General features: G+C 40.8%; 1 protein-coding gene across 3 annotated transcripts in view; it reads left to right on the top strand.

The window, feature by feature from the left end:
- Window positions 1-23,242, top strand: part of ANKRD27 (ankyrin repeat domain 27) — a 55,154-nt gene extending 31,912 nt beyond the window's left edge. For 2 of the 3 annotated variants that reach the window (XM_066557144.1, XM_066557142.1), the window contains 17 exons: window positions 1,393-1,485; window positions 2,303-2,430; window positions 2,876-2,958; window positions 3,703-3,818; window positions 4,554-4,646; window positions 5,020-5,217; window positions 5,528-5,587; window positions 5,710-5,829; window positions 9,453-9,497; window positions 12,438-12,560; window positions 14,350-14,547; window positions 15,598-15,717; window positions 16,231-16,392; window positions 17,257-17,362; window positions 18,793-18,874; window positions 19,396-19,468; window positions 21,195-23,242. In XM_066557144.1, the coding sequence (XP_066413241.1) occupies window positions 1,393-1,485; window positions 2,303-2,430; window positions 2,876-2,958; window positions 3,703-3,818; window positions 4,554-4,646; window positions 5,020-5,217; window positions 5,528-5,587; window positions 5,710-5,829; window positions 9,453-9,497; window positions 12,438-12,560; window positions 14,350-14,547; window positions 15,598-15,717; window positions 16,231-16,392; window positions 17,257-17,362; window positions 18,793-18,874; window positions 19,396-19,468; window positions 21,195-21,827 (2,433 nt within the window). In that variant the 3' untranslated portion in view covers window positions 21,828-23,242. The remainder of the gene's footprint in view (window positions 1-1,392; window positions 1,486-2,302; window positions 2,431-2,875; window positions 2,959-3,702; window positions 3,819-4,553; window positions 4,647-5,019; window positions 5,218-5,527; window positions 5,588-5,709; window positions 5,830-9,452; window positions 9,498-12,437; window positions 12,561-14,349; window positions 14,548-15,597; window positions 15,718-16,230; window positions 16,393-17,256; window positions 17,363-18,792; window positions 18,875-19,395; window positions 19,469-21,194) is intronic. The other variant, XM_066557145.1, reaches the window with a different exon arrangement.
- The last annotated feature ends 218 nt before the right edge of the window (window positions 23,243-23,460 follow it).

Below are 23,460 nucleotides of genomic sequence, written 5' to 3' on the forward strand. Positions count from 1 at the left end.
TTAGGAACTTGTACCAGCAGTTAAACTTTAGATCAAATATTTCTTAGGGAAGTTATTCCTCTTCCTAGTGAAGAATCTTAGGAGACTAGTGTTGTATGCCTTGCAATTCTGAGAAGATATGCTTGGGTATCCTTAGCTGAAGTACAGAGATTTGAAACGATTGGTGAATATTTGTCATCTTCATGTATCTAAATACAAACAACTTCTGTGAAGTACAGAGAAAACCTTTCATCTCCAGACCTCACAAACATGTTTTTAATGATATTATTTGCTGAACTCTTAAGGGTTTTTTGGACAGCTTTATGAGAGGCATCTGTGTTGATTTTGAAACATGAATAGTCCTAATTTCTAGAAAGCCTGAATCAACTGATGTTGTTTATTTGCAGTTTATGAGGCTCAAATTTCATGCTGACTTGCTAATGTAAGAGTGGAGTCAGACTGGTTTTACTCATTTACATCTGGTCTTGATGGACTTTATTTCAAAAGCCATAGTCCAGATCCTAAACCATTGAAGTTTGCCTGATACATGGGTGTGTGTTTTAAATGCAGTGGTTTTCTGTTTTATGGAGGCTGAAGTCTTTCCATTTCTGGAGAGCCATTATCTTGCAAGAGCACCACTGCCAACCAGAAGCAGCTGGGGATCAGAACCAACCACATGCAAAAGTTTCCATCTGCATTCTTAGGAAGTGTTTTCCTTAGGTTGTTGTTTTATTTCGTGGGAGGGTCAGTGCTGCCACCTCAAAATCTAACTCCACTTAATAATTTTCACCTGGCTTTGGAGGCATTTATATTCTTTAGTGCATCCTGAAGTGTATCTTCAGCTGTCTCTAAGGACTGATGCAAGGGTAGCAGCTGTGTCTGCTTAGTTCAAACCAAGTAGGAAATTGCACAGATGGATCTGCTGCAGAGCAATGCTTTGCCTGGTGCAATCTTGTATTTTTCAGCCAGCAGCAGAGAGTTCAGAATTCTTTGAGTTGGAGTTGTATCTGGGTCATCTTTTTTAGTAGCCATCAGTAGACATGTCCTATGTGAATTTGCCTTAATTCCTCCTCTTGAGAAAGCTGTGTTGCACCTCTTACAGTTCATGCTTTCTTTGATGTGTTTTGCTGTGTTCTTTTTTAGATGGTACTGCCATAATTTCATTAATGTTAATTCACAGTGAATTTCAGTAAAGAAATATTCTGGTGAACATCTATTTATTATTTCTATGGGTGCCCAGTCTTATATCTCAAAATCTTAAAAGTGAAACTGATTTGGATTTCACATGTGTCTGATAATTCATACATAGCAAATAAGTGTTTAATATTTTTAAAAGTTAATTCCTTGTTAAGGTTCTTCACTTTTGTCTCTAGATGACTGTATAAATAATCTATCTATCTGTTTTATTTTCAGGAATCTGAGAGTCTGTGTGACAAGCTGCTCTTAAGACAAAGGATGAACTTGTTGTCCCAGATGTCTGCTACACCAATAGACTGCTTGTTTAAGGTTAATAACTTTTATGGCAGAATATGGATGTATTTGCACATTTCATGTTTATATCCCTCCCTTTCTGCAGTTGTATGGAATTACAACTGGAATTCTCTGGAATGTATGAAGGGTTAATTACATTAGTACTGTGAAATGTCTTTTAGTAAGTGCTAAAAGTGTCTTTTGAACCGAGTACATTCCTGTGCCAAAGCCTTGCTAACATAATATAATCTTATGGATTTCAGTACGTGTTATATGAAATATAGAAGCAAATGAGGATTAAATGCTACTGCTGTTGGTATTGTGTGGCCTATTTAAATCACAGATGTGATACTGCTTGTGGCTCACAGCTTTTAGTACTTGAAATTGGAAGAGCTTTCTGAAATAATTTAGATGTAGTCACCTGACAGCTACTTCATATTATCTGTTAATCTCATACTGTCATTCTAAAAGAATTTTGCTTATACAAGGACACAAAGCAGAGCTTCTAATTATATGTTCACAGCTTATGGCTGGAGACTTAGTAATTTTATAGACATGTTTTTGCACAGAGGGAGCTCAATTTCATGATTGAGTCTAAAGGGGACAATAGGAATTGTTTTAATTTTTTTATAGAAAGTGAAGTAAGCCAAGAACAGTTTCTTTTTAATACTGAATGCCATTAGGGGGTTTTGTGCTGTGACATTGTTCATTTCTGCTTTCTAATGCTTGAATACGTCTTTCATAATCGAATCCTTTCATTTTGTGCTTCAGTAAATTACTCTTGGCTTTTTTGCCTTAAAAGGAGGCTTTTTATATTGCTTTCTCATTCTCTCTTCTCTTGTTTTTTTTGTAGCATATTGCTTCAGGTGATCAGGAGGAAGTGGAGCGGCTGCTAAGTCAAGGTGACAGTGATAAGGACACTGTACAGAAAATGTGTCACCCGCTGTGTTACTGTGACAAATGCGAGAAGCTGGTTTCTGGGTGAGCACCCTTCACCCCACAAATGCATAGAAAGCTGTGTAGAAGCCTTTAGCTAAGATTTCCTTCAGGAAATATGCTGCTTTTGGTTATAGAGGAATTTGGGAGCACTTCAGGATGTAGTGGAGAGCATGTGGGTGTGTGTGGTTTGAAAAAACAGAAGAAACATTGGGAACATACAGAATCCTTTGGAACCCACCCATTCTCTGATGGAGCCCATGTGGGCTTTGGTAAACATGGTGTTTCTTCTTTTGAATCAAACTTACAGATCTGGGACTAGCCCACTTCTCTTAACAAAATGTAAAGTTCTCTTTGGAATAATTTGTCAATGTAAAAGGATAAAAAGTTCCAAAATCAGTTTTTTGCCATCCTTGGCAGCTTTTCCCTTTCTCTCCTTCCTTCCACCACGGGGGTAATTAAGCTGCTTTCAAACCATTGTGTTTTAAAGGAAACTGAATGACCCTTCCATTATCACTCCCTTTTCCCGAGATGACCGGGGGTACACTCCACTTCATATAGCTGCTATTTGTGGTGAGTGGGCTTGCTGTTCTTCACCAGTGTTTCCTCCTCCTTTTGCTTTTCTGTCTTTATGCCAGCCTGTTTCCCACCTTTATATTAAAGTTGGAATTCTGCATTAAGTTGTTTTTTTGCTTCTTTGCTAATGAAACTTTGCTGTTTCTATCTGAGCACAGACTGAAGTTGTTGTATATTTATTTAAGCTCAGTTTCTTATGGCTGAGTTAATCTTTGGGGTTTGACTCTATTTTTGCCATAGTGGTTTCCACAGTGGTGCTTTCTTCAGCTTTGAAAAAAGTAAAGATTGTCCTCAGAAATCAGTCTTGTTTTAAAGGACTGGCACATTGTGAAACAAGTTTTCTCTTTCCTACAGCTGGCTATGCATTATAGAGCTGTAACACCTGTATTATAATATTCGTTATGTAATTGATTTTCCTTTTATTAGAAGCTGTATTATTTTCTTAGTGGGTGGTTTCTTATCTATAATTTCTTTTCTTATTATACTGAATCCAAATATTTTCTTTTGTTACTTGTAGGATACAAATATAGCTTGCTTTAGCTGGAGGTTCTTTTATGGGGCTTTAATATTGAAATATCTGCCACAAAAAAACCCAAATACCAGGGCAGTGACTATGCAGTATATGGAAACATAGTATGCAGAAATGCAGGGTCTCTTGGTTTATAGTCACTGTTTGAATTTGAAAAGTAGCAGTGTTCTTGTACAAAGTTTACACCTTTCTTTGAATGCCTATTTTCCAAGGTCAGACTTCCTTAGTGGATTTACTGGTGGCCAAAGGAGCCATTGTCAATGCCACAGATTACCACGGTTCAAGTCCCCTTCACCTCGCCTGTCAGAAGGGATATCAGAATGTTACAGTAAGCACAACACCTAACCTAAATAATAAATACATGACTCTTACTAAGTCTGCTACTGGTACTGCCATTTAGATCTTCTGGGGAGCTTTTAGCAGAGCTGTGTAAGCTGTCAGAATGGCGGATCTTTCATCACTGTAATTTGCAAGATATTTTATTTTTTCTCCTACTGCAAGGTTTTCAGCCATTGGTAATAACCAGCTGGCAGCTCTGCACAATTCATCCACTTTATTAACACAAATGTCCAATACATAATACAGATGGAGAGCATCTCTGCTCTTGCTTGGGACAGAACAACCATTGCAGCCATTGGGCTGAATAAAATGCTTCACATTCTGTTTAGGATAGACTGTGTAACTACAGTAATTATTGTCCACTTGAATTTAGTGTCTGTAATAGTCCTCAATTAGCATTGTTGAAATAAAGTTGTCTTCACTTGCTTAGGCTTTTGAAATGTGAGGTAGATGATGTAGTGAATATATTGCAGTATTTGCTGCAGTAGAGATTTCATTTTTTTCAATTAAAATTCTGAATATGTAAGAAGAGACTTTGTGATTCTCAGGGTAGGGCACAAACAGTGCTGCAGTGCCAGGAGGGTGGTGTCTGAAACAGGAGGCAGAGCTAGTGTCTCATGGAGTGCTTCATCATGCCAGAGCCCTAAAGGAATCTGCAGAGCAATAATTGTTTGTACATTAATTTTTTAGCTACTTAAATGTCTACTTTTGCTTTTCTTTTAAGCTGCTCTTATTGCACTACAAGGCAAGTACTGATGTTCAGGACAATAATGGAAATACTCCACTTCATTTAGCCTGCACTTACGGTCATGAGGATGTAAGTAATTGTTTTGTATCAAACCAAATGGGCATTCTAATGCAATGGAATTAAGCTGATGCAAATTAGCACTAAACTTATATATTTTAAATAGTAAATAAAAATGTTTGAAGGCTAAATTGTTTACTGCTCTAAATGAGGACTTTATTTGGTAGTTCATAGCAATTTTTAATGTGACTTCACATTAAAGGTAGCAGTGCTTTGCAAATCTAGTTGTTTAACTCTTTATTTAATGACACTGAACCACTAAAGCCTTCTCTTTAGGTAATGGGTTACATAAGCAGCAATAAAAGCAAACCTTTCAGGGTTGTGCCTGTTGTCTGAGCTGAGACACAGCACTATAATTTATTGATAGCTTTCCTTTTCTTCCCAGTGTGTCAAGGCTTTAGTGTACTATGATGTGCACTCCTGCAGACTGGATATTGGCAATGAGAAGGGAGACACTCCTCTGCACATTGCTGCTCGCTGGGGCTATCAGGGCATCATTGAAGTGCTCTTGCAAAATGGGGCAAATCCAGAAATTCAGAACAGGATGAAAGAGACTTCCCTGCAGTGTGCGTTGAATTCCAAGGTATTCCTCTTCATCTTCCAGCCTGATTTCTTTCTGATCCAACACCACAGAGGTGGAGATGTTCACTGCTAAGAGGTTTTCACTATTAAAGAGAAAATGTGTATTTCACTCTGAGGAAGAAAGGTCCCATTTTAACTCCAGCAGTGGGAATACACTCTGTGGGATAGAACATGAACTTGTAAATGGGTACTTCTAATCTGCTCAGTCATATTCTGTTACTAATTATGAGGTTGTCTGCTCATTTGTGTTTCAGTCAGTAGATTCCTCTATGAGTGGAGTTACATTGGTTCTCTTTAATATTTTTGTGCAGATTTTGTCATTGATGGAAGCAAACTACCTAACATTTGAAAGAGGACAGAGTGCTTCTGAGGTAACAGCCCATGCAAGCCAAATTGTTTCTTGCCTATGCTTAACCTCCTTTATTTGATATTTCACCTTTTCTGGTTGGTTGTTTGATTTATTGATTTTTATTGGTTTTTTTCCAACTGTAAGTCACCACTTAGGTCTCCTCAGCACTCAACAGAAACTTTCAGCAGAGGATCATCTGTCTCAAGCCTGTCATCAGCATCAACTGATATTAGGCAAGAAGAAGCAAAAAACAGTTATAAAGAGGTAAGATTGAGGTATAGGTTTTGACAGTAAGCAAAGTGAAGGAAGCTAGAAAAGTGATAATTTGCTACAGTGTTTTAAACTGCTTCTTCAGGAATAGCCTTCTGTCTGGTTTGGAAAATGGTAACTGCTGTCCTCAGGGGCTTTGTCATCTTAGTGCTTATTTTTGTTGGCTTCAACTGCTCTGTTGGTTATTTCTGGGGAAAAATTTATACCATCTCTGAAGTAGTTGTTCACATTTATTGAAGTTAACTATGTAATATGAGAATTTGTTAAGGTTTACCAAGGTACAGTGGCAGTCAGTGCCCCAAGGCCCTGGCTGTCCCATCCAGGAATTAAGTGCCACTGTTAGCTTAGAAAATCTGTCACTTGTAAAGTGACTTTACTTTCACTTGTAAAGTGAAAAGACACTTGTACAGCCATGCTGGCCAACAACAAACTGGAATGTTAAGACATAAGACATGCTTTCAAATAGGCATGGGAATCAATTTTGTAACAAGTGAAGAAGTACAGACTATATATCAAATATCTTGCATGTATATGTTTGTGATTTTGCTCTGTCCACACCAGATGGTATCCTCTGAATTTTTCCTGTGGGATCTCAGATCCACACTTGTTACCCCTTCCCAAGACTGTCATATTACCACTCATTCTGATGCTTCTTTTTATTTTTCCTAGTCTACCTATTCATTATTTTTTTCCAAATTGACCTCCTAAGTGTGTTTGTTTCTCTCAATATCACCACTACATTCAAATTCTTCCTTTTCCTGGTATTAAAAGCTTCTTTTCTTGCCAGAAGTTTCAGTTCTCTAAAAATATTGAAGAAACACAAAGATGCAAATTTTGACTGTCAATATGATTTCACATTTGAGTTGCTCTGTGAGAGGCTCATGTAGGGCTGGACCTCCCTGTTTGTACAGAGTCAAGCACTCCAAACAAGTTCTCCTTCTAGATGGAGGATTTATTTTTCTTTGAAGGAACAAATTTATCACACCCAAGTGCTAAGACTGTAGTTCAAGCCAGGGGAAAAGATTACAAGCTGCTTACACCTGAGATCCTGGGGGTTAATGACCTTCTCTGTAAGCCAGATTTAGTTGATTTCTGTTTGCCAAGTTTCACCTGGGCTCCCTGCTCAAAGAGGCAAGAGCCTGACGCTGAGAGAGCTCCATGAAGGAAACACCACTGGAATATGGGAAACTGGTACAGTCAGTTTTCCAGATTTCAAGGTTCACACCTTGGATTAAGGGGATCCAGTCAGATCTTGATTAAGCAATACTGAATTAAACTCTTAAATGAGTCAGTCATAGTGGCTTGTGTATTATGACTTAGAAAAGAGAGAGTGAAAGAGCCAGGATTGTAAATTTGGGACCTGCTCTGTTGGAACTAAAATCTCCATGCACAGTTTCTGTTCAGCAGCTGAAAAACTGGCCATGCAGCTGAATAGATAGAAAATAGATTTCTTTCTTCTATTTTTACATTTAAAGGAAAGTTCTGTTCCATGGAAGAGTGAGAAAACAAACTGGAAAGATGAGGAAATGCGTACTTAGGGCAGACATTTTGCCCTAAGTACTCTTAATAAATTATCTATAAGCTGCATAACAAATGTAGCACTGCTGGGGCCTGAGACAGCTTTTAGTACTTTAAGAAAGTTGTTATTTTTGGAAAGAAATTATCAGAGCTGGTGGGTCACTGCTATTACTGTTAGACATCTTGTGTGGCATAAGGTGACTCCTGGAAAATCCTAAAGACCTCTACATTCTCCAGTGACATTATCCTGGATGATCAGGGGAAGTTTAGGGCAGGCACAGATCTCCCTAGTTGATATAGTCCATTTTAGCTGTATATGTGGAGAGGTTGGGATTCAGCCAAGTTCTGGAAGACAGTTGTCTTCACTTCACACATCTATTGCCCCTCCTCAGTCAGTGGAGGGAAATTCACTTCAGAGAGGAGTTAATCTCAGATATGCTTAGTTTGACATGAGTTGCACTCAGGTGTTATTTGTTGACTGTATTCTGTTCTGTAGTTATCAGAGAGGGAGTTTAAAAATAAAATGCCTGGCTGTGATTTAGACAGCTGACTTTTAGACATTCAAAATTAGGAAATAACAATCAAAGAATCATAGATTCTGCATGGAGTGACCAGTTTATGACTCCAAGGACCTTCATCCTGTATTAGAAAGGTGGTAATAAACCCAAACTTAGCAGTGTTCCTAAGAAGAGATAAAAATGGAGAGATTTAATCTGGCCTCTGGTCTTTCAGCTGTTTGTGTCCTGTTCTTCATGCAAAACCCTGAAGAAAGAGATCAGAGCAGTAGAACACAAACTTCAGTCTCATTCTTCCTTGTTTGCCTTGCCAAACATCACTGTCACACTCAGCAAGGTGGTAATTTCCATATGAAGATTGAAATGTGACTGAAGCTGTCACTCCATGACAGCTTGCAAGGTGTTCCTCACTGTAGAAACAAGTGTCTTTACCCATTGCCTTCTTCAGTGATTCTAGCACAGTGCTGGAATAGTTTGCTATAATGCTAAAACAGACTTTCACAAAGCTGATTAAATGATTCCTGACACTGCAGAGCCAGGTGAATTGTGAGAGGACTGATGGACTCTCCCTGCCCTTTTGCTGGCACTTCTCCCATTCTATCAGGTTGGATCTCAACTCCTTCATGTGAGAGTAGAGACTTAGAGAAGAGACAAGTTAATCTCCTTCTCCTGCTTTCCCAGCAGCCTCAGGGCTCAGGGGAATGGCACCAGTGCTCTGCAGAGCTCCTTCCACCTCCTCTTCCCTCACGTGTCTGTTCCCCCTGCAGAGCTGTGAGCAGGCAAGCACCTTCCTTCCCCCAGCACTGGGACCTGGCCTCACCTTACACTGAAGTGGGGTAGTTCTGGTCCCAGTGTGTACCTTTTAGTATTTATACTTTTCCAGATTTTAAGTAAGAAAACAAATTTCATATTTACAGTCAAGTTGGCTTTGTAAATGTTTGGTTTTAGTGCAGGATTAAACCAGTTATCTGCAGATGTAAAGGTAACAATGGGAAAGCATCTTTTTCATCTTAAACTGTTGTTTCTCAAATAGCTTTGTGTTCCTGTAATTACACTGTACCCTGTAATTATAAAGAGATGGACCCAGGAGTAGAGTGTTCAGGTTTTTGGGAGGCACTGGTACAATATGCTGGGAGCTGTGTGCTGGATAGTGAGAGCAGCACAAAGCAGCTCAGCAAGAGTCCAGCCAGTGTTAGTGTATATTAGGGTAGGAATTTGCCTTGGGCTGGGATTTTTAACATTAGATTCACACAGAAATGCACAGGGCAGCTGCTGCTGGAGCAGCATAATAATATATATCAGCTTACATGGCTTTGTTTATGGGTGGGCCACCTATCCTCAATTTGAGTAAGTACTGTTTAACTGAGCAAGTCAGAGATCATCAAATGGCCACAGGCCTTGTACAGATTCTCTAGTTCATAAAGGAGGAAGGTTTTTCCTTTAAAACTTTCTAAATAAATATGAAATGGGCCAGCAGTAATCCTACTGCATGAGCTTAGGAGGTTAGCAAAGGACACAGGATTTTCTGTGTTCTGCTTAATACCCATACCAACAAAGCAAATAAATAATTTTCTTCATACATAGGTGGAAAAACTCCTGAGAGCAGTTGCTGATGGAGATCTGGAAATGGTGAGTGTTAATGTGGCTGTTGAGTATTACTGAATTCCATTTATCTCATTCAAATTGAGGAAGTTACTTGTAAATAGCATCAAGTGGAGAATGCTTTCCACTTTTCCAGGGTAATAATCTCATGTAAAGAGGAAATTCAGGTGACACTAGTCAGCACAGAGATGCTATTTGTGGAGCACACAACAACGTGGAGTTTGGATTTCACTTCAAATGGACAGCTGATGATATAATAATACCAGTTTCAGATGTGATGTTCTGTAATTTGTGGTACCACCTGTCTCTTGATTATTCTTTTATTTATTATTACCTTTCTTCCTTAAAAAATGAGATACTTCCAATGTCATTCTACTGAAAAATAGAAGACGACACAGGAATCTTTAGGAGTTTTGCTTTTGGAAATGTGTATAAGGCTGTAGATTTCTTGATTTTCTTGTAGTTCACAGAACAAAACCATAAAGCTGTGTGAGAATGCAAGTTTACTCTGCTGGTGCATGTTCTGAAAAACCTGTTTGGGTTTGGTTTGTACCAGGAGTTACAAATGCCAATGAAGCCTCACAGAGTCATCAGAAATTGAAAACTCATGTCACAAAATATGTGCCATGTTAATACTGTTTCTCTTATGTTTTATTCCACTGAGATGATGGAAATAGAACAAAGAAGTGTTCAGTTGTTGAGTACATATCATTATCCTAGTGTGATAGGGTAAGTCCCAATGTGACTTATTATGAGTAATTATTTCCAAGCCAGCCCTTAAGTCATTTCAAGAAGCAGTAACATGTACAATGGTGATATTTGCCATTTTCCTGGCCAGTGGTAAATGTGCATGTATTACAGTTCACTTTTCACCCACTTTGTGAAAATCTAAACTTCATCAAGAAAATTAAATGCAGTGCTGTAACTTGCTGGGAAATCAGTATCTAGCACTGCTCAATAGATACCAGCAATGAAAAGCATATAGAAAAAAACTATATAGAAAAAAAGCACATAGAAATCCAGTCTGTGCATTCAGATGACAGAATCACTTCTCTTTTGTGGCTTTACTTCCCTCATTACTGAAGTTCATGTGAAGCTGTTCAGAAAAGGAGATTCATCCAGCTGGATGACAAAGGTTATAGATTGCATATCTGTTAAAAAACCAGGAGTATTTAAAAACTCTGACCTTGTTCTGACAGCCTGAGGTCTGTCTGTATAGGAACAGCCACAGCAGCCAGGTCATTAGGGCTGCTGTAGATGTTTGCTGTGACAGCCAACTGAGCAAGTCTTTGCAAGAGGAGGCATTAAAAAAGTGCTGTGAAACTGGAAGATTAAAAAAAAATAAACATTATTATGTGATTGGTGTTGTCTCAGCATAGCTACTGCATTTGATGCTCTCCTACCCAGTCTGTCCAGTGGGAAGTATATGTGCAAATCTACCACAGAATAAAACCAAATCTCTTGTCTGAAATAAGTGCTGTGGAGCAGCTGAAAGGTTGGAGTGAGGGTACAGAGACCCAGAGTGCTCAGCTGAGTATTCCAAAGTAACCCAGCAGTGTAAAGAACCTTTCAGGTGACAAGTTACCTGGTAAATGAGACTGGGCAATCTCCTGAGGTGGTTCACTCAGGCACAGTTAATATTCTGACAAAAAATACCTTTAAACCATGAAGAATGGCTACTGCACTGTAGTTATAAAGAGGTGGGCACAGGAGTAGTGTGTTCAGGTTTTTGGGAGGCACTGGTATCAATATGTTTGGAGCTGTGCACTGGATAATGAGAGCAGCAGTATTTGGCTGTCCCAGGAGGAGGAGGAAATCAATTGTGAGAGTCTTGGTGAGGGTGCAGGGAAAGGGGGAGTGAAGGGACAGTTCTGCTTATTTTAGACATGTACAAATGTAGCAAGTAGTTAAGCTTTGCTGAGCTGGCCTTCCATAAACAGGCGGGCTTGAGAGAATATTCCCTTTGTTCCAGAGAACAACATGGAGTTTGCAGAGAAAGCAAACAAAATATTCTGTAAAAAACACAATATCCCTTTTCAGGCTCAAATGTGTTATCATTCAGAATCAGTTATAGGGCCCTTCCTGGCTTCCCAGGATTTGTTGTAGCTGCATGTGTTTAAGTGGCTGAGACATGGATGTGTTGTTGTCCCAGAGCTCAGTGGTGAGGAGCAGAACCTGTGACAAGTGTGAGAGTAAACAGAGAGGGAGGAAGGTCTCCGAAATCCCACTGTCCCCATTCCCTTGGACTAGAGCTCTTGGTTTGGCCCAGTAGTAATGGAGACTTAATACAGTCACTGCTAATTCTAAAATGTCTTTAGTGAAATTAGATTAATGAATTTCAAGGTAAAAATGTACTGCTTAAACAGTTGGTTTTTTTTAATTGAATTAGATGTAATGTAAAATTTCAATGCCCTAAGCATCACTGTTTGCAGGTTGCACATGAATGCCCTGAGCCCTAAGACTTCACTGAAGGGCCTCTCTCAAAAATGAGGCACTGCACATTGAGGAAAAAGAGAAACTGTCCAACTCCCAGGTGACAGACCTAAGGAAAGTCAGTGCCCCTGCAAAGTTTTGGGTATCTGTTAAATGTTGTCATCCTTGTCATTCCTTATGTTCTTTAAGGCAAAAGATGAGGCAAAATTCACATTGATATGAGCTGGCACAAATCATCTGAGCTGAAAGGATGTGGAGTGTTTGAGAGTGGGTGAGCACTGCAGTTGTGATTAGGCAGCAGGAAGTCATTTATAATTCACTTCACTGTTCTTGGAGAACTCCCTAGCTGCTTTGTCAACAATAACACTTGATTGTTTCATTTGGCCTGTGGGCAGCTGATGGCAGGAGGTAGCTGTGTGCTCTCCCTGAGAGAGTCACAAGTGTGTGTTTGTCAAATCTGACTTGTCCACATGTGCAGATCTGGTAGGACATGGAACTTTGGGACTCTAAAGAAAGATTTGCTTTTTATGCCAGGTCCGTTATCTCTTGGAATGGGTGGAAGAAGACTTGGAAGATGAGGATGACACAGCCAGTACATCAAAACCAGAATTCTGCCATCCATTATGCCAGTGCTCAAAATGTGGGCCAGCACAAAAGGTTGGAATATTTATTCTGTAAAAAGAATAATTTATATTCTTGTAATGTAAGTTTTAGCTGCAGGGAAATAACATTCATATTGCCCAGCACCTCTGTCTCTCTTCTAAAAAAAAATTAACTATATACAGATTTTCACACTTCATCTGATGGTATGAAATTGTTCTTTTTTAATGGAATTGTTGAAAATTTTGGATACAGGAACAGTGTTTATGGACTTGCACAATGTCTAATGGATTGAGAAAGCTTTACAGTTTGTTTTTAGGATATGTGGAGTGCAGTCAGGAAGGCTTGGGCCACTCTGAATAAACATTCATTCTTTTCTAAGCCTCTGGTTCTCCTCAGTTGACACTGCTACTGGCACAGCATATCTACTTACCTGTTAGTAATCAGTTCAGCAAGGAATACCTGCTAATCCCAGAATCCATGTAATGCTGATAAAGTCTTTTTTAAATTGCTTGGCATCTTTTCTCCAAGCCATATCTAAAGTCTCTTCAGAGATCTGAAATAATTACAAAGACTTTCTTTTCAGTTCCAAAGATTTCTTCCCCCTAAATTACCACACTCTGTAGAATAGAATGAGGCTTTACAGTACACTCTTTCTTTGGTTTTTTTGTTGGGGTTTTTGGGAGTTTGTGTGTGTGTTTGTGTGTGTATGTGGTTCTGGTTTGGGGTTTTTTTTTTGTTGTTGTTTTGCATAATGAACAGCTTTTTGGAAATAGAAATTCCATAACTTGCCTTCCAGGAGGTGTCTGAAGGGGTACATGACTGGATAAGTCATTGCAAAATAAACCCAAGTACAAATTTTCAGTTGATTGGCTACTTAGGGGTCAACAGCACTGTGAGATGGCTTAACTTCTGAATTCCCCACTGCCACCACACATTTATTTTGTGCAGGCTTAGAGTGTGCTGTTGTACGTGAAGGATTCACATTCACACAGTGCCTTGTTCTATAAGGTAAGGGCTGTCCCTGTGCCCTCAGACAAGGGACCAAGTGCTAAAGATGCCAGAGCTGGAGTCCATAAAGCTCATTTTATTGCTGACAGGGAGGGGAATGGCATCTGCTGTGGAATTTACTTGTCTGCAGAGTGAGAAGAAGAAGGAACTTGTTAATTAATCCTAACCCCTGTGCTAGGCAGGCACACAATGAAAGCATAGGATGGAAGGCTGTGCACCACTGTAAATGTCAGGCAGGCACAGTTTGCAAGAGGAGTGAAAGAGGATGTTCTGTACAGCTGGGTAAACTGTCCTCCAGGTGCTTTCCTTATCCTTTCTCCTCAGGGGAGTCTGTTCTCTGGGCCTCTCTTGCTTCCAAGTGAATTAAATTAATTTTAGTTTGTATCCTTATTACCCCAAGCTTCATGTAGCATTGAGGTGTTTATTGTCTGTTTCAAAGAGCATAAATAGCTGTATAAATCAAAATAACTCATTAACACTGCCTCATATCCAGTATGAGCATCCTAACAGCTGTATAAAAACTTTCAGTTTTACTTCTGTCTCAAACTGTGTTGCTTTAGCCTCTTTTTAATACTGTGAGTACTTTGCCTGGAATTGCTCTCCATGAAGTTATCATGTTGGAAGAAAAGAGATAGCAATAAAAGTAATTTTCTATTGAAAAACACTACCAAGCTGCTCTTCTTCACTGACTTTTTCTGAAGGCCTCTAATTAGGCTCCAGCAGAATTTCTTGTAATGCCCATCTGTCTGTTTTAAATAAACTTAGCAGGTATTTGGCTACTTCATTGATTAAAACAAAGCATGATTATACTTTTATTGTGTGTTTTCCTCAACAGAAGTTTTCCAAGATCTGTGCCAACGGGCTGGGGGTGAATGTTTCCAACCAGGATGGTTTCACCCCCCTGCACATGGCTGCTCTGCACGGGCACAGCGAGCTGGCATCGCTGCTGCTGCGCCACGGCGCCAGTGCCAGCGCCAAGAACACACAGCTGGCAGCTCCCCTGCACCTGGCCTGCCAGAGGGGACACTCTCAGGTAACCTGCCTGGCACAAAGCTCCCTGGCACCCATGGAGAGCTGCCTGGGGAAATGAGCAACCACACTAAGCCAGGAGCAGAGAAAATGAGTTTGGCGGTTCTGGTTTTTGTTTTCAGCGTCTAAAATCTCCAGATGGAAAGGGGAACTTTGAGCTGAAATTGTTTCAGAAGACACCTTTTCTTTATGAAGGCATATATGACTTAGATAAGCATGCATGACTTCAAATACTGGTTTAATGCAAGGGGTGCAAAAACCTTCTGTTGTATTTCAAACGCTTTTAGCATCCCTTGTGCAGCTGAATCTTGTGTGTACATTCCTCTGTACCTTCTTCTCTGTGTCATGTTTGTGTCTTCAGTAGCCACAGGACTAAATAGTTACTGTAGATTCAACTCCTTACTTAGATCATGAGGCGAGTGCAGCTTTGAGGCAGCAGATAACTCATCCCTCACTTCAAGTCAGGGGAGCAAAAGCAGTGAAGGAGAAGCGTGAGCCCATGGGGGCAGGGTGTCAATACAGGAGAGAGAGTAAATGAGGCAGGGAAACAACAAACATGAAAAAACAGGGGCAAAAAGGCAAGTGGAAAGATGAAGAAAAGCAGAAAATGAGGAAAATTAGAAAAGCAGAAAATTATTTAAAAATAAGGAACTGAAAACTGCAGGAGGGAAAAGTAGAGGCTTTTGGAAGTGATAGGAAGACAAAGTACTAGGGAAGCAAGAAAAACCAAGAATACAACTCAGAATTGTAGGCTAATTGGTGGGATTGTTGTAGATTAGTTCTATGGGGTAATTACAGAATAAAGAACTCCCTCCAAGTGTTGTGATCAGTTTGGAAAAGGGTGCTGCTGCTGTGGTGCTTTGGTTTTGATGTTTTGTTAAGTTACTGGTTATATTTGTTTTTCACACACCTTGAATTTTATTTTCTGGCCTTTCTTGTAGTTGCTTAAATTTTTCTTTTTTAAAAGTGGGTGTTAAAATATGAAAATTAGTTTTATTCTCAGTAACTCAGTACTCCTAGTCAGTAAGACTGAAATTGTTATTTCTTTCAATAGGTGGTAAAGTGTCTGATGGATTACAATGCTAAACAAAATAAAAAGGATATATATGGAAATACTCCCTTAATTTATGCATGCTTGAATGGTCACTATGAGACTACTGCCCTGTTGCTGCAGGTAAGATCACTGAAGACAGTGTTCTGCTGATATTTCTCATGTGATATCTGTACTTACCCAGTACTCAGGATCAGTATTTTTAGTTATGCATTTCTCTGTCAAAAATACTTGGGGAAAGAAATAAGAGTTTTTGTTAACTTATTCCTTTCAATCTCTTCCCTTCAGAGATGTTAGATAAATTTTAGATAAATATTACCTTGCTATTAGATAAATATTACTTTGCTATTGTACAGGTAGCTGTTTTTATGGAACTTTTATGTGGCAGGTGTCAGGTTTTCTCTCCTGGAATTCTGTCACATAGGGTTGGGGGTATCTAAAGTATCTCTAAAGCTTGGAATATGTAATAGAGATATGCAAAACCAAAATGAGCTGATCCATGAAACTGTGGCCAGGGGATGGGGCAGTAACGTGGCCAGATGGGTTCTTGTGGCTGTGCTGGTGCAGCTGCCCCAGGCCCTGTGCAGCTCTGGGGCTGCTGCTCCTTTCTAACTGTGCTCTCCCTTTGCCGTGCAGCACGGAGCCTCGGCGAACCTCTCCAACAGCAAGGGCAGCACAGCTCTGCACGAGGCCGTGGCGGGCAGGAGCGAGGCGCTGGTGGCGCTGCTGCTGCAGCACGGGGCCCTGCGGCACCTGCGCGACGAGCGCGGCTGCACCGCGGCAGACTGCGCCGAGCCCGTGAGTGCTGCACGGCCTGCCAGGGCAGGGCACGGGGAAAGAGCCTGTGCTGGCACGGCAGGGCTGCACACACTGAGCTGCACACACTGAGCTGCACACACGGAGCTGCACCCAGCTCCTAGGGGGTATAAACACTGACACGCCACTCCTTGTGCAGCCTAGCCATGGTGCCGGTGGCCTGGGAAACCGGTTGTGTTTCTAGAAGGAGTTATCCTGGACTAAAGGGATGGGTCTAGAAGGAGTGGCAGCACAGACCTAAATAAAATGAACATAAAAATCTCTGTAATGGCAGAGAGAGCAGAAGTTGGATGTAGGCAAATGAACGCCTTGCACCGATCAGTTGCACAGGCAGCAATGTTCCTTGTCCCACCCATTATCTTCTGCCCTTCAAGGCTTTTGATTTCTTTTATCTTGCAATAGATCACTCTGACCTTCCCCTTTATTAATAGCAATAAAATTATATGTAATATTAAATGATACAGAATTATTTCACTCCTTAAAGGACTCCTCCTTAATGTGCTTAAATGGTCTCTGAGATGTAGCTTAATGACCACAAAATTCTGTACTGAATCAATTTTGGTATGTATGTTACCATTTAAACTGAAATTGGCTTAACCATAAGTAATACAGCTTAAAATAAGAGGTCAGGACTCTAACATCATCACTGCATTACAGTGTAACTTGTGGAACACTGTTTTTGTCCCTACTCAGAATGATATGTTTTTATAATGAGTTCTTTTATGTGTGTTGTATTGATTCATAGAAGCATTAATTAACACACTCTGCACAGACTGAGATACTAAAATGTACTGTTGTTTTTCTTTTTCTTTAATAATGGTGAAAATGGAAACTCTTGAAATGAAGAATTCAAACATCATGAAGTTGCTAGAAGCAGCACCAAGCTGTCCCCACACATCAGCAGAGGGAGAGGAGAGTGAGCAGCACATTACTGGCAAGATAAGGAAAAAAGGTACCTGTGATATTTCCACTGGTATGAATAAAAAGGGATTTAGGAACTCACAGGTGACTATATCAAATATTTGATGTAATTGCTATACGTACAATAATAGAACAATTATTTTTCATATTTATGATAGGTAACACCTAAAATACTACAACTAAATGCAGCAGACTTTGTATTCTACTCATGACATTGCTTTAAATGTAGTTTTCACCTACTTTGGGGTACATGTGTGCATTTTACCTACAAAAACTTTTAAAGGTAAAAACACACCACATTTGAGATTATATAATTAGCCATGTAGGAACTGTGCATTTCAGTGCAAAGCAGAACAGATTTAAATGACTGTTGTGTGTCATTTATATTGCCCTAAAACAGGTCAGGGAGTGACTCTTCATTAGTTACTGTCTCTCATGTTTTGGGACAGAAATGAGAGCTACAGAGGTGACTGTGAGCCTTCCAGCACAGTTTGCAGAGTGGCAGGAGGTGGCACAGTGTGGCCATGAGGTGCAGTGACAGCACAGCTGGGCTGCAGCAGGGCCCTGGTGCCTTGGGAAGGATGAGTTACCATCCCTTTGATACCTTTTATCTTGCAGTGTAAACTCTGACCTTCCCCTTTTTTAATAGCAATAACATTATAAGTTGTATTCAATGATGCAAAGTTATTTCATTCCTTAAAGGATTTGGCACATGGCCCTATCTTAATGTGCCTAAGCAGCCTCTGAGATGGAGCTTAAGGACCACAGATTCTCCCTCCTCACCTCTCACCCCCAGCTTTTGATCTGCCTTATCCACTGCTCCCATTATGCTGCCTCAGAAGTTTTCCAGGTGAATTTTCAAGTTCACTGCCCTGGGGATGTAAGAAAAGCTGTGCCCCCTGAGCTGGACTGCTCAGCAAAGGACCTGATGCCACCAGGACTGTAGAAAGAAAACAGGGAGGCTGCAAAGCAGGAATCAGGGTAGATGGGCAGCATGATTGCCCATTTCAGCACCCATGAGTTTTCAAAGTAACTCCTGCTTCCTTCCCTCAGAAAGATTGTGAATGTCTGCTTAATAGAAAATCACAATTAATCACAGTGTGCTGACACCTAAAATTGAGAATAGTTCTTTCAAATATTTTGAATAGTTCTAAAAGAGCAATAGAAGATATGAGTAATACTAATGAAGAGTGGTTTAGCATCTGTGTGTTAATTCAGGTTGGTAAAAACTGGAATTTAGGGCCTCAAAGTCCAGAATTACAGTCTCTTCAGAAGCTTGGCCAGTTTTACCTGAGCAATGGTTATATCTGCAACTTAAAAGTTTTTAAAATTTCCAAAGATAAATCACCACTTTAATTCAAGTTAGCACTGTTATAGTTTTATGTTCAATTTAGAATCAGAATTGTGTTTTTTAATTCCTGAGACTCAGTTGTAATTTTAGCTATTCCTTTAAACCCCCAGTGCATCCTAAGCCCTGTGAGAAAGCCGATGATCCCATAAGCAGACAACTTCAACTGGTCCAATCAATTAACAGATTTAACAAGTAAGCAGAGCAGCTTGCTCGGAGTGGGTTTGTTGTTTCCCATAAGCAAAGGAGAAGTGCTGCTGCTAGCAAAGGCCCAAAGTGGGTCAGGGCTGGTTACACATGGCATGGTGGTGTGCCAGTGGATGTCAATCCTGCAGGGCTGGCATGGTCACATCCCCAGGCAGATGCTCTGGGCATGAGAAGCTCACTGGGGTGGAGAGGGAGGGCTTGAAAATGTATCTAAAATTGCACTAATACTTGGTGTACCATCAGTTAAGCATTTCAGAGCCAGACTGCTTAAAACTACTGTAGTGGTGTTCACTCCTTGGTTGGGTTTTGCTCAGTATCTTTTTAAGGCCTAATATTCCATAGTAAAATACAGGGAATACAAGTAGCTGCAGTTCTGGGAAAGCATTGTCAGGGAGCTGCCTGTCTCTGGTGAGACAGTTCCACCTTGTGGAGCTTCTGAGAGAGAGGCTTTTATGAAAGGCTTATGTGAAGACATTTAATTTCTTTGATTTCTTTAAAATTTTCTTTAGAGAAAAACACTTACGGAGAACAATAACAAGAGATAAAAGTGTCCCTAATTTTGACTATCACTTACTGCACCAGGTAAGTGGAAAAACTTGCTCAGATTATTCTTATATTACAGCAAGTATATTTGTTTGCTCTGCTATTACTCTGGGTACCTGTAAGAGAAAGTTTACTAGTGGAGGTCGTTGAATCACAGAAGTTCTGACCTGTTTGACAAATTTCATCATTGTTCAAACTTCAGTACTGCTTCTATGACACCTCTTGAACACTTCATTCTTTTGAATCTCTTAAACCTCTCACTGCAGGTTTCAACTCTGTCTTCTTTTCTGTGTCCTGTCCAGCAAAACCTAGAACTGAAAAGCTCTGCAGCATCTTGGAGCTGTATCTTGCTTTGGCAAGGGAGACATTTCTCAGTAGATTGAAATTGGGGTTTGCTTTGTAAGAGGAGACTATTTGCAAGGGTGACAGCAAACTGCACGTTGCATTGGCAGCTGTGACACAAAATATGTGATAAATTCACCTCTGCTTGGGGTGCAGTGACACCCACACCAGCTGCTGGATGCTGCCTTCCCCAGAGCTTGTGCTCCTTCTGCCTCCTTTGCACTGGCTTTGACTCTCATTGCATCTTCTGCTAGGCCATTTCACAACACTAAATCAAGAGAAAAATGAGCTGTCCAAAACAAAACAGTTTTTACCAGGTTAGTCCAGCAGCTCTAGACTGACACAGCCTTGGAAATGCAGACTCTGCAGCACATGTCCTTCTGGAAAATGGGATTCTCTTCCTACAGCCCTTAGAAGGCTGAGTATTTGCCAAAAGCCTTGAGAATACTAAATTAATTCTATAAAGCTGTAATATTTTATTAATTCTGTCTAAATGGTAATATTCCACTACTTAACCTGTGATTTACATTTTATAACTGTAGATCACTGAAGGCAGTATGTCATTTCAGTACACAGGTGTCTAAAACTAATATGTGACCCTGATACAGAGCACTCAAGCTCTGTTCTGTGGTTGTGAGTTCATACCACTGTGGCTGAACTAATTCATGAGTCCCTACAGCTCTGAATTGTTAGTGGATTTAAATGTGGATTTAAATAACCTCTGTCTGCAGCTTTTTCAAGACTGTTGGCATTATTTCAGTAAAAAGCTACTTTCTCCTTTTGTTCTTGTCTTAGAGGATCTTTCATTAGCATGCTTGCATTCTCTTTCTTTCTTCTGGTTATTTTAACATTTGCAGAGTGGCCAGTAATGCAGACCAGCCATCCACAGTGTACAGCAGAAACAGGAGCAGGTGTGCACATGGAAGATGAGAATAGTTGGAATGGCCTGAAAGAGGCACTAAGGGGGTGGGGAGGGTGGGTGTCTCTTCCCTGACAGGTGACCTCTGGAAGCAGGGAAAACTGCCTTTGCCTTCAGCAGTACCTGGGTCACCCTGTCTCATACTACTTCCACTTTTCTTAATAGTAAAATAAATGGCTGTTAATTTCAAGTGCATTGGGATTTGCATTACAAAAGGTGTTTAGAAGAGATGGGATGCTGCTGGGATAGCGAGGTGAAAATAAGTTTTGGAATGTCTGTTATGTTTTCAGGTCTGCTACTGATGTGTCTTTAGCCTGGAGCAGGCTGGCCTCTTGTTTTCTCATATGTAGCCCAAATAGAATTACTCTCTTATAAAGTACACAATCTTGGCTGTGTTCTCAGTGTCATGAAATTCATGTGATAATTATGTTCAAGAAACAATATATTAGTTTTCCTTCTTAAGAAAGCAGATGCTTTTAACCTACCGTTTCTCTCTCCTCACAGATGGCAATTAAAAGCTTTGATAAAAGCAAATTAAAATCTGTTGGAATGCTGGAGCAGAGCACAGGTCAGGTGACTGACTCGGGGTGCAGCGGTGAGTTTGTGGAAGATGAGGACCCGGCAGCTCCTCCCCGGAGTAAATTACTGCAGCGCAGACACACGGTCAATGTGCCACTGCCGGCAGAGGGCAGCGACAGCGGGGTCAATGTGCCACTGCTGGCAGAGGGCAGCGACAGCAGGGTCAATGTGCCACTGCCGGCAGAGGGCAGCGACAGCGGGGTCCGTGTGCCACTGCCGGCAGAGGGCAGCGACAGCGGGGTCCGTGTGCCACTGCCGGCAGAGGGCAGCGACAGCGGGGTCCGTGTGCCACTGCCGGCAGAGGGCAGCCACAGCGGGGTCCGTGTGCCACTGCCGGCAGAGGGCAGCCACAGCGGGGTCAATGTGCCACTGCCGGCAGAGGGCAGCGACAGCGGGGTCAATGTGCCACTGCCGGCAGAGGGCAGCCACAGCGGGGTCAATGTGCCACTGCCGGCAGAGGGCAGCCACAGCGGCTCCTGCGACAGCGGCTCCTGCAGCCCGGCAGCCCCGGGGGTGCCAGAGTCCCCGGACTGGCGGGGCTCGGGTGCACATCACTGAAGGGAAGCACGGTTCTGAAGGCCGGAGCTGAGGAAGTTGGTGGTGGTGTGAATTTCGGTAGCCCTTCACTGGGTGTTACTGTCGGTGACACTCACACCCCCCAGTTCAGAGCAGGCACAGGCTCTGCAGCACAGCTGGAATGTTCTGGCACGCTGGGGCCTGACTGCTCTGTTCATGTTGGAGGTGACCACACAGCCAGATCATTACTGATCTCACTAACAGGGATGTAACGAGGTAAAGACAGCAAAATTACTTTCCTATTCTGTTAAGCACTTGTTAAAAAGTTCTATGTAACAGTAAACCAAATGAAACCCTGTATTGTATTTTTCAGCCACCCACTTTGTTTTAAAAGTCTTTGAATAATTTTTGCATTTTCAGTTTTTATCACTACATTCAGAATTAAATATAAATATATTTATATATATAAAAAGATATATTGGATAACAAGGTATTTATTGCCAGAGGTAATTGAAATGTCTCTATTTTTATTGTAATGTTACAAACCATTATAGTATATATTTCTTTATATTTCAGTAGCTGGCCAAACAATAGTCCATAACATCTGCATTACCAATGTAAAGGGATGTAATCCTTGCTAATATCTCAGCAGTGCTCCCCTGTACTGGAGCTGCAAGATCAAGTTCTTACAGAGGAGCCAAGATACTGGGGAAAAGTGGACAGCCCTTGACAAAGCTAAATTTGGGCTTGCTGTTCACAGCCTAATAAAAAAGGAGAAGCAAGCACAAGGTGCTGCTTGTGTTTTATTGTGGCATGCATTTAAGTTGCTTTTCCCTTCCTCTAAAGGAAGTAATGCAAAAATGCACAATTACTCATGATTCTGATCCTGGGCAACATCCACAGACAAAACTGCTCCAGAGCCTGCTCTGGACTGCTATTAAAAAGGCGAAATTGCCATTATGAAAAGTACTTCTCACACCAGTGAGCACTGGCTGGAATAGGCCAAATCCTGCCCCATTCCCAGGGGTGATCACTGAAGAACTGAAAGCTGAGGGAACTACCCAGTGCTGCTTGGATTTGGAGTTCATTTTCTACTGTTCGGTTATGGGAGGCAAATCTGTAAATAGCACAAGCCAGGTTTTGCAGTGCAGTATTTTTTTATTCTTGGCTCATCACATCCAGCTTGCATTTTATTTCATGAACTATTTGTATACATAATTCTCTTTCTTTTAACTGTGGTATTAGTAAATTACCTGGCAAAATACAAAGCTGGAAGATAGAGTGCTGGGTTTTTCAGATAACTTTTTAATCTAAGAGGTAAAATGTCAAATGACATTTGGATTTGAGGGTAATGTGTTTATTTTTCTAATAATTTATGAGTTCATCTGATTTTCTGATGTGCCTTGGATTTGTGCCAAATGATGGAAAGAAAAAACTAGTAAAAGAACTCTTGAAAATGCTGTTTCCTTTGAGTGCTTTTGTCCAAGCATTGACGCTATTACAGATTTTCTTGCTTGGTTCTGTAGACAGTTGAAGACTTTACCTTGTGTTTACTCCTGGACTTTCCTTCCTCCTACATTTACAGATAATTTTATTAGGTTGTGTGGTTTTAGATTTATGCATAGAGGTGTACAAAATAGAACTGTTAGTGAAACTCAGCATTTTCTCTACGTTC

The sequence above is a fragment of the Molothrus aeneus genome, chromosome 11 (assembly GCF_037042795.1).
Source record: "Molothrus aeneus isolate 106 chromosome 11, BPBGC_Maene_1.0, whole genome shotgun sequence".
NCBI classification, from domain to species: Eukaryota; Metazoa; Chordata; class Aves; order Passeriformes; family Icteridae; genus Molothrus; species Molothrus aeneus.